Raw genomic sequence first — 18,452 nt, forward strand, 5'->3', positions numbered from 1 at the left:
GAACAATGAAATTACCCATGATGCTTAAGATTCTGAAAAGGCCAATTGTTTAAAGGGCTTACATTAAGGTTTAGCAAATGAAAAAAAAAACAAGACAAAATTGCGTCCATTTCCATACTTGGAAGGTGTCTATAGGTAAGGATTATGGTTTCTGTCTACTTTAGCAAGAGGAACGAAGTTGCAGTCACTTAACTCTTTGGACGTGTCCATACCATGTCTGTTACAAGCAAACAACAGTTTTGACTCTACCCAGAGTATCTATTTATTTCAGTAATAGTTAATGTCCTACCATTTTTTTTTTTTGGAATATAGTGTTCTCATTTGCAATCATACCTCATGATTATGTTTTGTAAAGGTTTATACATTAAAATCTGCGTCATTTGCCCCTTGATTTTTTTAATTAATTGTTGACTGTTTTGAATTTACAAGAATAGTTTGGGGCACAACATGTTTAGAACATGTACGTTCGTTCCTTGTATTAAACCAAGTCGGAAATCTATATTTCAACTTTTTAAGGCATCAAGTGTCATAGAACAAACACGCAAAAGTAACATTATAGTGTAGAATATCACATATATAAAAAGCTGTTCCATTTCAGGTTACGTTATACTTTTTAGTCGTTATGTCTCTAACAAGCATGTTGATTTTTGAGATTGTTGTCTTTTATATGGTGAACCTTGTAGGCGCAACAACCTCGTGCAGAACAGCTGACGGTAAGTTGTTAAAATCTTAATGATTACCGAAAACAATAATTCAAAACAGAAATCGTTCATAAACAGCTGTTACTTGTTGTGTCATTTGTCTCTTGTGGAGAGTTGTTTCATTAGCAATCATACCACATTTTTTTATAAGACGGTCTGCACGAAATGACATAGAAAGCTATAAAGCTTTACAATTTAAAGTCTTATCAAGAATCATATCGAGTGGATCCTATTGAAAAGATATTTTAAGTTTTCGAGAACTGATGTGTCTCCCTTTTTTTTTGAAGTGCCAGTTGTCTAGATTATTATTATAGCACAATGTTGACTGCTGTATTTTTGACATGCTTGATAATGTAGTCTGTTTTTGATATAAATTTCCTGTTTACAAAACTTTGATTTTTTCGGAAAAACTAAGAATTTTCTTATCCAAGGCATTGATTACCTTAGTTGTATTTGGCACAACTTTTTAGAATTTTGGATCATCAATTCTCTTCAACTTTGTACTTGGTTGGTTTTATGGATATTTTGATATGAGCATCACTGATGAGTCTTATGCAGACGAAACACGCGTCTGGCGTACTGAATTATAATCCTGGTACCTTTCATAACTATTATACATTATGTTCACGCATCGTTGTCAATATAATGGAATTTGATGCGATTATCATACAAGTGAGCGGTTTAGCTAGCTATAAAACCAGGTTTAATCCCCCATTTTCTACATAAGAAAACGCCTGTACCAAGTCAGGAATATAACAGTTGTTAGCAATTCGTCTTTTGATATTGCCATTTGATTAGGGACTTTCCATTTTCCTCGGTGTTCAGTATTTTTGTGATTTTACTTTTTTCTAGATAGTCTTATCAAATGAGACGAAATCAAAATAGATGAAAACATGGATGACTAGCTAGACAAAAACTATTATTTATAATTGTTGTTATTCCGACAAGGTCAAGAGCCTACAAAGTCTAGAGCTTATCTCAATAGAAACTCGAGGATAATTTAATGATGGGTTATATGCTCTGATCACCAGCTAAGACGTAGAATACAACAACAAATGGTAGCTAAAGATATACGATCATCAATTGCAATCTGATAGAATCACATCGGATGTTCCTGTAAGGCTCATATATCGAGTATTCTCTTACACGTATGTCTTGCTTCATATGAAGCACCGGTAAAAGTAATTGAGACGAAATCGAATCAAGAACGGGAATGAAATCTATAATTCTGTATCCTATTAAAGATAATGTTTCCGTCAGTTTTAGTTTGTTACCCTGATTTTGTTTTTTGTCCATGGATTTATGAGATTGAACAGCGGTATACTACTGTTGCCTTTATTTGATCTAGATGAAAATACTCATTCAGTATCGGTGTTTTACAAAAAAATTGTTAAGCTAAAAATTAATATCAGAAGATACTCCAATATATTTCAATTGTTTGGTGTTCTAATTGCCTCTATCACTCTACTTTGTACTCCAAAACTGTATTTCAAGTTGTTTTGACGTCAAAGACTTTAATCAGTACTGATTACTTTGACTTGAAGTTATCAACGACGTCATAATGTATGAAATCACTTTAATCAGTTTGTTGACCCAAACTTATTAATAAACAATGTATCTACCGATTTGCTGGTGCAATAATTCTTTCTATTTTAAAACAGCAGTCAACATTAATCAAAAGATCGAATATTGAATTTTCATCATATTAATATTGTATAATATCAGCTGCTCGATATATATATATATATATCGAAACTTTTTTTTAACTCCTTCGCTGCAGTTACTTGACACAGTCTTTATATTGTGACTCGTATCTGATATTTGATTTTATCAATATGCAAAAAACTCGAAATACTTTAACGATAATATAGTAGGATATCAACTCGGGTTCATTTACGTATCAACTTCACTAGTTCCGTGAATTTTTTTAGTAAATCACTTTAATTGAAAAAAAATACAATATCAGTAAATGCTTTAGTTAAGTAGCTATAAATAATTGCATGGAATAATAGTATTTTCATATGAATTCCTGATTTATCTGCTACCCCCCCCCACCCCCCCCCCCAAAAAAAAAAAACCTTCACCACCCCACACACACACACACACACACACACACACACACTGATTTGGAGTTTTCGATTGGTGTGAATAAAAAAAAAATAAGAACACTTTTAAATCCAATTTCAGGTCAGTATGATGTCACTGTAAATTACCGTGGTAGCATTAGTCATGAGACTCCAGATTCGAAATCGAGAGTTATTGCATTTTATGCTTTTATGTCAAAATCAATCACAAACCCGAGCATTGGCCGACGATTGGTATTTGATGTAGTAAAGACAAACCAGGGAGGTGGATATAACAACCATACAGGTGTTTTTACCTGCCCAAAGACTGGGATTTACGTTTTTGTGTGGGTTGTTAGATTGTACTCTGGACATCATTCTTTTGAGTTGATGATCAATAATTCCGTGTATGGAACCAACCACCTTCGTAACACAAATCTCGATAGTAGCGTCAGTAGTACAGTTGTTGCGCATGTATCGGAGGGCGATAGTGTTTACGTTCGCATTCACATTTCCTTCAATGGTTCGGGTTTGTTATTAAGTGACAAAAACGGCAGACCCACATTTTCTGGATGGTTACTGAACTAAACAGTTTGATTTAAATAAATGCATTTTCTCAAAATTTGTGTAAGTGTATTGCATAGCATTATCTCAAAAATATAGTGGATTACTTCCAGTTATAAAATAGAACTGCTGTAATTGTTTAATCATTGATAGGTATGATTATGATTTTACTAGACAGCGCCACATAAAAATAGGATGCACTTGAAAAGACAAAATTATTTGTCCAGTCCTGCACAATACATAATAGTTATGTATCTTGCTCAGTATTGTACCGGACAACAGTGTTGTTTTACCTAGGAAATGTTTTCTGTTGCAAACTAATACATTTTTTAAAATGTGGATAAGAAAACTAACTGTTAAAATAATCAAAAAAGGAAATTAATTATTATTGTATCAACATAAATATGTTCATTAAATTAATGTCACATAAAGATTGATTGAAAACGACAGATTGCAGATAGAAAAACATTTTTAACAAAAAATACGTTTTTTACATAATAATATTTTTTAGAATTAGGATTTTCATACAATAAAATTTCCTTCTGTATATTATATTAATTACTGTACCTTTTACCAAAATGTATAATACAATACACAGGTAATAGTTATGGAACTAGAACTTTTTTCAAAGAATCGGCTACGATACATATGTAATAATTTGCACCCGAAACATTTGCCAGGATCTTTGACATATTTGATTAACGTTACATTGAAAAATTGTAGCTTGATCGTAGACAAATATATACGTGTTATATTTGATGTTGATGATATTTTTTTGTGGGTGTGAAACGTCAGAAAAAAAGGAGCCATTATAAATAATTTCAGTTCTTCAAACCTTATTAAAATGAAAGACAAAAAACTTTTTAAAAAAGGCAGAATTATCTTATTGTCAAAAGAAGAAAAATAGGCAGGAAGTCATAAACAAACAAAATATCTACTCCCAAACAAAATAAGACAACAAATGGAAGTTTTTAACGACCTTGACTGGCTATACAGCCCTTGCACGGTTGGTACAAAATAAGCATTGCATCAGACAAGCTTTATAGCTTGTTGTTCGGTGTGAGCCAAGGCTCCGTGGTGAAGGCCGTACATTGACCTATAATGGTTTACTTTTTTAAATTGTTATTTGGATGGAGAGTTGTCTCATTGGCACTCACACCACATCTACCTATATCTATAAATCGTGACACAGATATGTTTTCAATTTTAAAAATTCAAATGGCGTAAGAAATAAAGCACAACATGTAGGTGATATAAAATGAGGTGGTCATTTGTCGAAGATATAGATGCAAGAAAGTGTTAAGTATGCAAAACCCTACTTTAGCTAGTAAGGACAGAAAATTGCAGTTCATTTTAAAATCAGGTAGAAATACATTTATTAAAGGGCCTATAATTAGGTTTTGAAAGAGCAAAACAAAAATACTATCATATGCACACTTTAAAAGGTTCTACAGGTAATGCTTATGGTTTCTGTCTAATTTAGGAAAAGGAATGAGTTTAGTGATACAGCACTATTTGGAGGTGTTCATACGTACATTTGTAGACTATTGCAAGTGAACAATTCGAAATCTTCTCAGCATTTCCATTTTATTGAGTGATAGTTAATGTCCTTTTGTCTTTGGAAGATAATGGTCTCATTGGCAATCATTCCTCATGACAATATTTTTATAAAGATGAATGCATTAGAACCTCGACTTTAATTGATTGTGATAGTTCCATGTCCATTGGCAAATATTACAAAAATAGCCAGAGAACAACATGTTTATGCAATCGCTGCTTGTATTAGACCAAGTTGGAAATCTATTTTTTGTCTTTTTCTCAGTGCCAAATTTCATAGCATAGAGGGTTTTGTAGCGAGCAAGGACCCAGGAGTTTCTAGACGACTGTCTATACATTGTAATGGTCCACAGTTTTGGTTTATGGTGGGGATGTTTTCTTTTCAAATTAAAATACAAAATAAACAAAGCAGTTAATTTTAAAATTAACTTTATTGATAAGGAAATTATGTTTTGATGAACCAATATATAAATGATCTGAAACCGTTTAACAATATTGCCCCATAAGATTAATTGAAAACAACAGATCTTTTTAAAGCATTTATAGCAATCCCTACGTTTTGTTACAAAATAAATTGTATTTGAAAAAAAGATATTCATTTATTTTTAACATTCCTGCCAAAGGATCGGTTTGGATACATATGCAAGGGTTTAAACCAGTACCTTTTGCATGTATCTTTAAAACATTTGATTTTAAATAACTGCATCGATTTATTTTCCTGGATCATAAACACATAATACGCTCCTTTCGGAGTTCATTCGATAACTTCTGTTTCTTACCTTGATTTGTCCATTCCTGATCGATTTACCAGAGTTGAATATTGTTAAACAATTTCCAATTGATTCTTTAACTTTTTTCGTGAATATGGAACTTATTTCACATTCCATGAAAAAATCTATAGGGTATTAACAAAAATTTCGATTTGTCAAACCTTATCAAATTATAAGACAATACACTAAAATAGAATTAACATATTTTTGAGTAAAAACAAGAAAACCTTAAATTGAGCATGTTGAGATTTTGAACTCAAAAAATTGTTTCTTCATAACTAAACATCATTCCAATTACATCAGATGTGTAAAGTTAAAGCACAACAGGCTAGTGATGTAAAGGGGTGTCTGTTGTCAAGGGCATTCTCACAAGAAAGTGTTGAATACATAGAAATGCAACCCGTGTTAACTGCAGGAGGCAGTACTCACCTTGATTATTGGGCCTACATTTAGGTTTTGCAGAGGAATAAATTTGCAACCACTTCCACTCAATGAATGTTTTATGTTCTAATCATAGGGTTTCCGTGTAGAATTTGCAGCTACAAAATACTTTGAACGTTTCCCTAAAAAGAGGGCGCAATATACCAAAGGGGCATTCAAACCCATAAGTCGAAAATAAACCCCTATGATAAAAAGAAAAAGACAAACAGACAGTACACAGACCAAAACATCGAAAATTAGACTGAGCAACACGAACCCAACGAAAACGGGGTGTGATCTCAGGGCACCCGGAATGGTATAAAGATCATGCTCCACATGTGACACCCGTTGTGTTTCTCATGTTGGTACAAACCCGGTGCTAAGTCTATTTCGGTAGATTCAGGGATAAGGGGATGGGATTGTAGTTACGACGATTGCAACAAAATTAACGGTACCAATTTTCTTGCACCAGATGCGCATTTCGACAATACATGTCTCTTCAGTGATGCTCGTGGCCAAAACATTTGAAATCCAAAGCTAATATAAAAGATGAAGAGCATATCTATCGTGATCTGGGTTACAGATATTCCATAACGTCCATTGATAGCATTCGTAAAAAAAGAAGGGATGATGTCAACTTCACCACTTGGAACTCTTGGTTAAATAACTTCCTTAAGCTTGTAGTAGACTATTGCCAGCGAACACGTCTGACCATACCCAGCATGTACTTTTTTTCAGTTAATGTCTTTTGATATTCGGTAGATAGTTGTGTTATTGCAATCAAACATCATCACCTTATATTAATAAAGTTGAATACATAAGTCTACTTTTAAGCCTGTTGAATTTCATTAACTAATTAAAATTCAATTCCAAGGCCAGTGGCAAATATAACAATATTATTAAGGGAAGCAACATGTTTATGAAATGACACTATACAACATAATGCTAGTTCTAGACCAAAATGATGATGTATTTTTAACTGTTTTCTCATGTTCAAATTTCATAACATTAGCACGCAAAAGTAACATCATAGTTTTAAATATCATAGGTATAAAAGCTGCTCGATTATAGATCACGCTAGAACATTTCATTTATGTTTCTAACAATCATGCTGATTTCTTGGATTGTGGTATTTTATGTGGTTACCGTTGCAGACGCGACGACCTCGTGCCAAACAGCTGACGGTAAGTTGGTAAAGTCTACAAAGTAACATTACAACACATAAAACTAATATTGTCTGACCTTTTCAGAAGGTATGTGGTGCTTTTAAATAATTCGCAGTATCATTAAATTCACGTTGTTTTTGCTTTTGTACTTTTGTGATTTTATGGTTATTGTCGAGCCTGCAACTTTTGTTGCAGAAAGCTGGACATAGGGATAGTGATCCGGCGGCGGCGGCGGCGTTAGCTTACTTCTTAAATTCTCTCTTATTATAAGTAACTGGATAACTATATTTGGTATGTTTGTACCTTACAAGGTCCTCATGCCCGTCAGACAGTTTTCACTTGACCTCGACCTCATTTCATGGATCAGTGAACAAGGTTAAGTTTTGGTGGACAAGTCCATATCTCAGATACTATAAGCACCAGGTCTAGTATATTTGGTGTATGAAAGGACTGTAAGGTGTACATGTCCGACTGGCAGGTGTGATCTGACCTTGACCTCATTTTCATGGTTCAGTGGTTATAGTTAAGTTTTTGTGTTTTGGTCTGTTTTTCTTATACTATATGCAATAGGTCTACTATATTTGGTGTATGGAATGATTGTAAGGTATACGTGTCTAGCTGACAGGTGTCATCTGACCTTTACCTCATTTTCATGGTTTAGTGGTCAAAGTTAAGTTTTTGAGTTTTGGTCTATTTTTCTAATACTTTATGCATTAGGTCAACTATATTTGGTGTATTGAAATATTTTATGATCTATATGTCTGTTACGCAGGTTTTATTTTACCTTGACCTCATTTTCACGGTCCATTGCTAAGTTTTAAGTGTTTGTGTTTTGGTCTGTTTTCCTTAATTTATAAGCAATAATTCAACTATATTTGTTGTATTGAAGAATTGTTAGCTGTACATGTCTGCCTGGCATTGTTCATCTGACCTTGACCTCATTTTCAAGGTTCATTGATCAATGTTTCGTTTTCTTGGTTAATATTGAGTTTATGTGACAGTTGTAATAAAGCTTTATATTTAGGTCTATCAACATAATATCAATGATTAGTAAAGAAGGCGAGACATTTCAGCGTGTGCACTTGTTATCTTATGACTTATATTATATCAATAGTATACACATTATAATAAGTGTATCAAATTTGATAATCCGTGCGTATCTAAACAAATGTAATCCCTATTAGCAACTCATCAATCGACTTTAGGTAATCCATAGTGTTAATGCGAAAGAAAAAGTCACATTAAAATAATTGAACGGGAGTGTGCCTTCAAATTTGTAATACATGATAATGGCAGTGATAGAAACCAGAACATTTTAAAAATATATCATTCAACATTGTTGTTACCTTGTCTACCGACAAATCGCGAAACTCAAATAATTATCTCAATAGACACTCCAACACAATCAATTTTGTTGGTGATCCCTATGCATCTGTTACTCTACTGTGCCCTATTTTGTAACACTTTCAAGGCATTGTGACGTCCAACACATTGGTCATTTAATGATAAGTGTGCAGGGTTTCCCCTGGGTCAATTATTTTTTTCGCCACCTCTTTCGCCAAAACAATATATTTTTCGCCACTTTATTATTTTTTCGCCAAGTAACATATCGTTTCAAATTTACCTTTTTCCTGCCCGCCTTCCTAAATAAGATGATTTTGTCCCATTGTGCCTATGATTATTCTCTCAAACTTATTTAAGAGTCTACATTTTAATGAATAAACACTTAACAGTTACTTTACAACAACAGATTTTTTTTATTAACTTAAAAGGGAAAAAATATTCATTGTATCTTAAACAACTTTTCTAAATGAGGAGGTCACTATACTTTTAATAATAAAGAATATATAGTCCTGGAATATAACAAAATTCATGGACATGTTTTGATCATATAATACCACTATAGTTGGTAGGGAAAGTTTCTTTAAAAGAAAAATACTGATGTGCCCTTTTGTACTAAAAAGCGGTTTTTACAACAAAACAAAAGCTTTTATCACACGAAATTGATCCCTCATTTCATGTGTAGTCATTTCATTGAAGGGATACTCTCATTCGAGGGGTTGTTCCTAACCTTTTGGATAGAATTTTTTCATAACGACAGTTTTCTTTTCTTGACCATCGTAAATGAAAAATTTGAAACGTAAAACTATGCTTGAAACACGTGTGTCACTCAAACAACTTTAAAGCAGTCTCCCTAATTAATTACCTACATTAAAGTCAAAGGATAATTAAAGTTTTAAATCGGAGATTTTTTTTGCTTTTGAACATTTTTCGTCACAACAGCTTTCTTTTCTAAACTATCTTTAAAAAGAAAAGGAGACGTTAAAAGTGTAATTCAATCACGTGCGTCGCAAAGTGGTAAATAAATTTTGTATGTGACATTTAGCGGAAGCCATTTAACCATATCATTTTGTCAAACAATTCAATCAACACCTTATTAATTAGTCCTTTGTTGTCGAAAGCCATAAAATGCAATCAGCTGATTATTGATTTTCCGTCCAAAATCTTAATGAGGTCAAGGTGAATTCCGAGTATTTTCTGATCGGGTAAATAAGAGAAAAGTAAATGAACAAGATGGAGGACAATAAGTCGTTATATATTTTTCTTTCGCCAAATTCTTTCGCAAATGACGAATTTTTATCGCCACAATTATAATTTTTTCGCAAATTGTGAAAATGGCGACCGCCAGCGGAAACCCTGTAGGTGTGACCGAATCGTGAGTTATCATAATGTTTAAACCTACTTTGACCCAAACTAATAAACTGTTCCACCGTTTGCAGATGCAAACAGTTTCTGTCACAATTAAAAAAGCACACTTTAACAAATTGTGAAATAATTTGATAATCTAAAATTCAACATATTGATATTGTACAATGTATTTCCATGTATGCTTGCTGGGTGAATGGATGGGCGTTCAACGTACAGCGGCCAATTAATATGCATATTCAAGAAGAGAACTTGTTAATGTAATATGAATATCAACCCTGGGAAATACTAGACCGACACTCTGAGACGTATTTTTAAAGTGCAAGTTAATAGTCCACAGGAAGACATTTCACCTTACCCGTAAACATTAGTGTTAAGCGAAGAAACTGCAAAAATCAATTTTAAAGTTTTTAGTTTGATCTCCCGCAGCAAAGATGAACGGACTACCACGGTACAACAGTAAAGCGTTATTCACAGAGATCAATGTATCCGTCCGCAAATGTACAATCCCTTGAGTAAATGGCAGATGCGAATGAAGAAAAAAAACCAAAGTACTAGTATCTTTTTTTGCGTTAGTTATCCTATCATAAGAATATATTTGGATTATTTTTTATTCGGAAGTCCTGAGCTCAAACGCGATACATATATTGATTATGTTTTCAGTTTTCAATTTGTGTGTTTTAAGACAAAAGCAAATTGAAAACAATGTTGAAAAAATTTCAGGTCAGTATGATGTCACTGTGAAATACCGTGGTAAAAGAGGGACAGAAATTCCTAAATCGAGAGTAATTGCATTTTATGCCTTTATGTCAAAATCAATCACAAACCCGAGCATTGGCAGACGATTGATATTTGATGTTGTGAAGACAAACCAGGGAGGTGGATATAACAGCCATACAGGAGTGTTTACCTGTCCAAAGACCGGGATTTACGTTTTTGTTTGGGTTCTTAGATTGTACTCTGCGCATCATTCGACTGAATTAATGATCAATAATTCCGTATATGGATCAATCTATCTTAATAACGTCAATCGCGATAGCAGCGTCAGTAGCACAGTTGTTGCGCATGTATCGGAAGGCGATAGTATTTATGTTCGTATACACTCTTCGTACAAAGGTTCGGGTTTATTAATCAGTGATAAACACGGCAGACCAGCATTTTCAGGATGGTTACTGAACTAGACAGTTTAGTTTGAATAAACGCATTTCAAAATATTAACACGATTTATTTCTCTAGCTCATATTACAACATTATCTATAAATAAAGGCAACAGTAGTATACCGCTGTTCACAACTCATAAATCCATGGGCAAAAAACAAAATCGGGGTAACAAAACTAAAACTGAGGGAAACGCATTAAATATAAGAGGAAACAACGACACAACATTAAAATGTAACAATGTGTAACACACACAGAAACGGACTAAGCATTAGACAAAATCTTATGAGAATAACAAATATAACATCAAAACTAAATACATGAATTTCGGATAGATAAGTACCATGACACGTCTTATAGTAATGTGAATTCACACTAAATTCTAACATTATTCAGCAAATATGGCAGCTCTTTAATCCAGAAAAAAAGCCATCAAAGACACAACATATTTACGTTGCTATTTTATTTTTATTAGCAATGTGGATGGATACCGCTAGCTACAAGCAGACTTAGATTAGATTGTTTTCATCCATTCGTTTGATGGTTTGAACTTCTGATTTTGCCATTTGATAAGGGTCTCTCGTTTTGAATTTTCCAATATGAGTTGTTTGTGTGATTTTACTTTTTTGTCGAGCCTTCGATTTTTGTCGAAAAAGAGAGACACAGAGATCCTACATTCCGTCGGGGGCGTTCACAAATATTCACTCTGTGGTTAATGTTTTTGAAATTTTAATAACTTTCTAAAACGATCTTGGATTTCTACAAAACTTGGACAGAAGCTTGTTTATGATCATAAGATAGAATCCAGAAGTAAATTTTGTGAGAAAAAAAATCCTGTTTTTCCATATTTTACTTATAAATGGACTTAATTTTTCTTCCAGGAAACATTACATTCACTCTGTGGTTAAAGTTTTTATAATTTTAATAACTTTCTTGGATTGGTATCAAACTTGGATAGAAGCTTGTTTATGATCATAACATAATATCCAGATGTAAATCTAATTAAAAAATGATATTATTTTCGGTATTTTACTTATTAATGAACTTAGTTTTTCTACCAGGAAACATTACATTCACTCTGTGGTTAAAGATTAAAATTTTAATAACTTTTTAAAAATTTTCTGGTTTATGATCAAAAGGTAGTATCTAGAAGGAAATTTTGTACCTGCTTTTCCGTATTTTACTTGTAAATGGACTTAGCTTTTCTTCCAGTTAACATTACATGCAGTCTGCAGTTAAAGTTTTTAAAACATTTATTAGATTCATATTCTTTCCTGGATTTTTACCAAACATGGACAGAAGCTTCTTACAATCAAAATATACTTTTGAGAGGATTTTTTCCCCTCATTTTTGTTGAGCCTGCGATTAACAGCAAAAGTAGGCGGGACACTGGGTTCCGCGGAACCCTTACATTTTTTTTTCATCATAAGCTCAGTAGTTATTCTCAAGAAACTAAGATTCCAACTCCCACATACAAAAGTAACCCTAAAAGAGGAAATATAAATGTAAAATCTGAGGTTCCTTTCCATCCTATAGCTCCTCTAGTTTTTAAGTAACTTTACATACATACTTGGCTTTCATGTTTTTTTGTTTGGCCATTATTGTAGTGTGTAAATCAAGATAGCGCTTTAAAGCACCAATTATATAGTACGATCTTTCAGATCTTTACCTTACATGTTTCCATAAGAATCAATGTGGTATATTCATAAAGGTATTTTGATTGACAGGATTAACGGAAACACAGATTGTATTTGGATTATTAGTTTAGTTTAGTTTAGTTTAAACATATTTATTTATAGTGGATTGGGAAACACGTTTTGCAACTTATATTAATCCCTTTCCGCTTTGCGGGTGCGAGTGCTACCTTGTAGCGGCATTATTAGCCCACACAAGGTAAAATAGTTACGGTGCATGGAGACTTCCGGTTGATAATGGCAAATGTTGAAGACATTTGAGGACATTAAGAACGGAGATATCTTCGTTTCTTGTGATATCGTTGAGAAATAAATCACCATTTAATCAATGTTTTTGACAAACATACTAGTATACAAACTTATTTGTCAAATTAACATGATTTTTTACCATTGCAATAGTTATACATTGAGACATTCTATTACGTGTTTGTCTGCTTTTTCAAAGGGACAGTTTCAGAGCGTGTCCGTTCAGTCTACATTTTCTATAGCTAAATAAAGGCAACAGTAGTATACCGCTGTTCGAAACTCATAAATCGATTGAGTGAAAAAAATCCGGGTTACCAACCAAAACTGAGGGAAACACATCAAATATAAGAGGAGAACTACGACACAACAGAAACACAACATTAAACTGTAATACAGCTAATAAAAGTGTTTGATTATTTCTTTTATTTTTACTTTGGGTAAATCAGTACTCATAATCAAACGTATAAGCATAGATTTAGTTTTTAATTTCTTGTTAATTTCAATCTAGGAATTAGTTTTCCTCGTTTATAAGTATTGGACACTGTTTAGAATAGTATCCCTTACATATTTCTAGGGTTAAATCATTAATACGGAGTTTCATAAAACACCTCTCATGAAATAATTTTATTCTGGTATATGAAATAAAATTCTTTATTTTGGACGCCATTTTGATATAATTGAGAGAGCAAAAAAAGATCGTATTTAATTGACAATTATTAAAGACGTTTTATCGCTAAAAATCTAAATAAAAATAATCATATTAGCGTAAAAAATAGTAAGAAGTAAAGAAAAAGTGCCAAAAAAAAAAGAAGAAACATTTTGTTAACAATGGATCACCATCTTATAGATCGTGAACAATTGAAGGTCATATGATATAGCTAACATCGACTTCATTTTTATATGGTGGAGAGTTGTCTTATTGCCAATCACACACATAGCTTTTTATATATTATATAAAAACTATTCTTATTAGAACAAGCAACATGAGAGTCTAGGTGGGGGCCCTTCATTTTTGTATTTTTGAATTTTACCCAGTATTCTCTATTCTTTATTCATCCCCATTATTCATTATTATGGAGCACCTCAACATTCTATATGTTTGTCTTTTGTGTTTTGGCCTTTTCATCAATTACAACCACTCTCACTCTATGAAGGCTTTTATAGGCTTATATTAGGGTGTCAGTGTAGTATTTGGAGGAGGGATGAATTTGAAGGCATTAAACTCTTTAAAGGTGCTCTTACGTAGCCTCGTAGAAGCAATATTGATGAACCCTATTAAGCATGTCAATATTTTTCTTTAATGAATTTTGGTTTTTGGTTAATTTTTGTCTTATCATCATTTCGATTTGATAAAGGTGAGTATATAAATTAACGTTTATCCCCTTTTATTTAGTTAATTGATTACATGACACTTTACGTTCAGTGGCAAATATTACTAAAATATTTAGGGGACCACATGTTTATTAAATAGTATTATACATTAAACTCATCATAGATCCCAGGATTGAAAGTTCATATTAACGCAAGACGCGCGTTTCGACTACAAATTGAAAAACTCATCTGTGACGATCGAATAAAAAAAATGTTGAAAAGGCACAATTCAAATTTCATAGCATAAACACGCAAAAGTTTTGAAAATCATAGGTATAAAAGCTGTTCCATTATAGATCACGCTAGTATATTTTAGTCGCTATGTCTCTAACAAGCATGCTGATTTCTTGGATTGTGGTATTTTGTATGGTAACCTTTGCAGACGCGATGACATCGTGCCGAACAGATGACGGTAAGTTAGAAAAGTCTACAGAGTAAAATAATAAAACTAATTATGTACAAGTTTAACCTTTGTCAAAAGGGATGTGGTGCTTCGCAGTTTATCATATAATTTATTTAAGGTTTAGATTTTGTATTTTTGTGATTTCATGGTTATCGTCGAATAACAAATATATTATTAATAGTTTAAAATTCATATATAGGTTATATTAAACGAATCGTGTTATGCAAATTTTGCCAAGGGAAAGCAGTTTGGGTTTAAAAATCTATAATGTTGAGTAGAAAGACAAAATCAAGCCAAGATAAATAAATAAATGGGGTGTGCCTTCAAAATTTTAGTTTATTAACGATAATCTCAGCAAAAGAAATCAGCATTTAAAAAAAAATATCTTTCAATATTGTTGTTATACCGACAAACCCGAGACACAGAATTTATTAAAATAGAAACTCGAGTATAATACAATGAGTCGGTGTTCCATCTGTCCCTCTAACTTTACTAAGCTCTTTGTAAAGGATATGTGACGTCCGATCTAATTTAAATATATATTTCTGATTTCGTTATGCTCATATGTATAGAATGAAATTCAAAACAGTGTGGCTGTGGCCATTGATTGACACATTAAATTCATCCATTGACTGGGACAATTTAGGTAAACGTTTGCATGTAACGACCACTGCTCACTATGTACTTTTTAAAGAGACTTAAACTATGGGGTCACCAAAGGTTCTCAACACCTTAATAAAGTAATTCGAAAAATTAATCAGAAATAACACGATGTTTTGATTTATATCAATTATAATATAAATCAAAACATAAAGGTTATTCCTGATTAATTTTTCGAATTATTTTATAATTAAAGGCGTTAAGAAACCTTTGGTGACCCCACAGTTTAAATGTCTATCGTAGGTACGTCGTGAACAGTGGTCGTTACAGACAAACGTTCACGTAAGTTTTCCCAGTCAAAGGATGAATTTAATGTGTCAAATCAATGGCCACAGCCACACTGTTTTGAGTTTCATTCTATGTACAAGAGCGCGAATTAGGTCAGAATTTATTTGACGGCCTATACGCTGGTCGTGTATTGATAACTTTGACCGTGAATTATCATAATTTTATAACACACTTTGATAAGTTTGAGTGACCCAAAGTAATAAACTTTTCCTGCCATTGCAGGTGATTAAAAAGAATTGTTGTTTTACAAAAAACACAGAGTCAAATACAAATAAATAGATCAATAATCGGATTTTCATCATATTGATATACTTCAACAGTACAATCACTTAAGTAAATGACAGTTATGAATGAAAAAAATCAGGAGCAGTTTAAGCTTTAGTTAGCTTACTTTAACTATTTGAATTTTATATTGAGATAAGATACAAAAATATACTTCAGTGACGAACGAGATGCATACATAAAGGAAACCAATACCACTTCTGCAGTCTTTCAATTGATATGAATTTTTACCAAATCAAACTAAAACAGTTTTGAACAATTTCAGGTCAGTATGATGTCACTGTAAATTATCGTGGTAAAATTGGTCCGGAAACTTCTAAATCGACAGTTACAGCATTTTACGCCTTCATGTAAAAAAAGATAACAAACCCGGGCATGGGTCGACGACTTGTATTTGATGTGGTAAGGACAAACCAGGAAAGTAGATATAACAGCCATACAGTTGTTTGTAACTGTCCAAAGACTGGGATTTACGTTTTTTCGTGTGAGGTATTCGACTGAATTCTGCATATCATTCCTTTCAGTTGATGACCTTTATAACAAAAATTCCGACGGTAGCGTCAGTGGTACAGTTGTTGCGCATGTGTCGGAGGGCGATAACGTTTACGTTCGTATGCACCCTTCCTACAAAGGTGCGGGTGAGTTGTACACTGATAAATACGGTAGAACAGCATTTTCAGGATTGTTACTGAACTAGACAGTTTGATTTAAATAAATGCATTCTCTCAAAATTTAGGTTGGTGTATTGCATAGCATTATCTCAAAAATATAGTGTATTACTCCCAGTTATAAAGTAGAACTGCTTTAGATGCTAAAATTGCAAGCCTTCTTTAATTGTTTAATCATTGACAGGTATGATAACTATTTTACTAACCAACGCCACACAATAATAGGATGCACTTGAAAAGTTAAAATTATTTGTCCAGTCCTTCACAATACACAATGATTATGTATATTGCTCTGTATTGCATCGGACCACAGTTTTGTTTTAACACGGAGATGTTTTCTATTGTAAACTAATACATTTTTTTTAAATGTGGGTAATTTGAAAGCTTACTTTTAAAATAAGCAAAAAAGGAAATTTGTTGTTATTGTATCAACATAAAAATGTTCATTAAAATAATGTTTACACAAGATTGATTGAAAACGACGGATTGCAGATAAAAAAAAGTATTTTAACAAAAAAAAACCCAGTTTTTCCCAAATAAATTTTGTTAGAATTAGGATTTTCATACAATACAATATCCGTCTGTATATTATTTTCATTACTGTTCCCTTTACCAAAATGTATAATACAATACACATAATTATACCAGTTATGAAACTAGAACTCCAATCGGCTATGATACATATGTAATAATTTGAACCCGAATCATTTGCTTGTATCTTTGACTTAGCCGAATAACTGCACATCGAAAAATTGTAGCTTGATCGTAGAGCAATATATATGTGGTAAGTGGGGTTCGTGTTGTTTATTCTTTAGTTTTCTATGTTGTGTCATGTGTGCTGTTGTTTGGTTGTCTTTTTCATTTTTAGCCATGGCGTTGCCAGTTTCTTTTAGATTTATGAGTTTGACTGTCCCTTTGGTATCTTTCGTCCCCTTTGATGCTTAATCGTTTTTGTGGATTTGGAACGTTAGAAAAAAAGAGCCATTATGAATAATTTCAGTTTTTCCAACTTTTTCAAAATGAAAGACAAAAAACTAAAAAAGATTAGCATATCTTATTGCCAAAAAAAGAAAAATAAGCAGGACGTTCTAAATAAACAAAAAAAATCTACGCACAAACAAAATAGGCATTTCATCAGACAGGCTATAAAACTTGACACAGATAATTATGTATGCAATTTAAAAATTCAAAATTGTGTAAGAAAGCATAACATGTTGGTGATATAAAAGGGGTGGTCATTTGTCGTAGGTATAGACACAAGGAAATGTTAAGTAATCTAAGCACTACTTTGGCTAGCAATGACAGAGAATTTCATTTCATTTTAAATTCAGGCAGACATAACATTAATAAAAGGGCCAACATTTAGTTTTAAAAGAACAAAACAAAACAACTATCACTTGCACACTTGTTTTGTCTATGGAAGATAATGGTCTCATTGACAATCATTCTACCGGACCGTATTTGTATAAAGGTAATACAGCATGTACATTAGAACCTTCAAATTAATTGATTGGTGATAGCTTCATGTCCATTAGCTAATAATACAAAAATAGTCGGGGAACAGCATTTTTATGTCATTTACAATTATCGCAGCTTGTAATAGACCAAGTTGGAAATCTATTTTTTCTCAGTGTCAAATTTTATAGCATAGAGGGTTTTGTAGCGATGAAGAATCCAGGAGAATCTCGATGACTGTCTTTGATTTGGTTTACCTAAGATATGTGTTCTCGTCAAA

The 18,452-nt window shown here is 32.7% G+C and overlaps 2 protein-coding genes and 1 pseudogene across 2 annotated transcripts; all 3 read left to right on the plus strand.

The window, feature by feature from the left end:
- Positions 1–609: 609 nt before the first annotated feature.
- LOC139482068 (complement C1q-like protein 3) lies at positions 610–3,384 on the plus strand. The gene is made up of 2 exons (XM_071265715.1): positions 610–713; positions 2,889–3,384. Exons 1-2 carry the CDS (start codon positions 623–625, stop codon positions 3,350–3,352), a joined length of 555 nt encoding a protein of 184 aa, XP_071121816.1. The 5' UTR covers positions 610–622; the 3' UTR covers positions 3,353–3,384.
- Positions 3,385–7,168: 3,784 nt separating this feature from the next.
- On the plus strand, positions 7,169–11,128 carry LOC139482069 (complement C1q tumor necrosis factor-related protein 3-like). The gene is made up of 2 exons (XM_071265716.1): positions 7,169–7,259; positions 10,671–11,128. The coding sequence occupies exons 1-2, from the start codon at positions 7,169–7,171 to the stop codon at positions 11,126–11,128; spliced, it is 549 nt and encodes a 182-aa protein (XP_071121817.1).
- A 3,609-nt stretch (positions 11,129–14,737) lies between these two features.
- Positions 14,738–16,746, plus strand: LOC139483600 (complement C1q subcomponent subunit A-like; annotated as a pseudogene).
- The last annotated feature ends 1,706 nt before the right edge of the window (positions 16,747–18,452 follow it).

This window comes from Mytilus edulis, chromosome 7 (assembly GCF_963676685.1).
Source record: "Mytilus edulis chromosome 7, xbMytEdul2.2, whole genome shotgun sequence".
In the NCBI taxonomy this organism is placed as follows: Eukaryota; Metazoa; Mollusca; class Bivalvia; order Mytilida; family Mytilidae; genus Mytilus; species Mytilus edulis.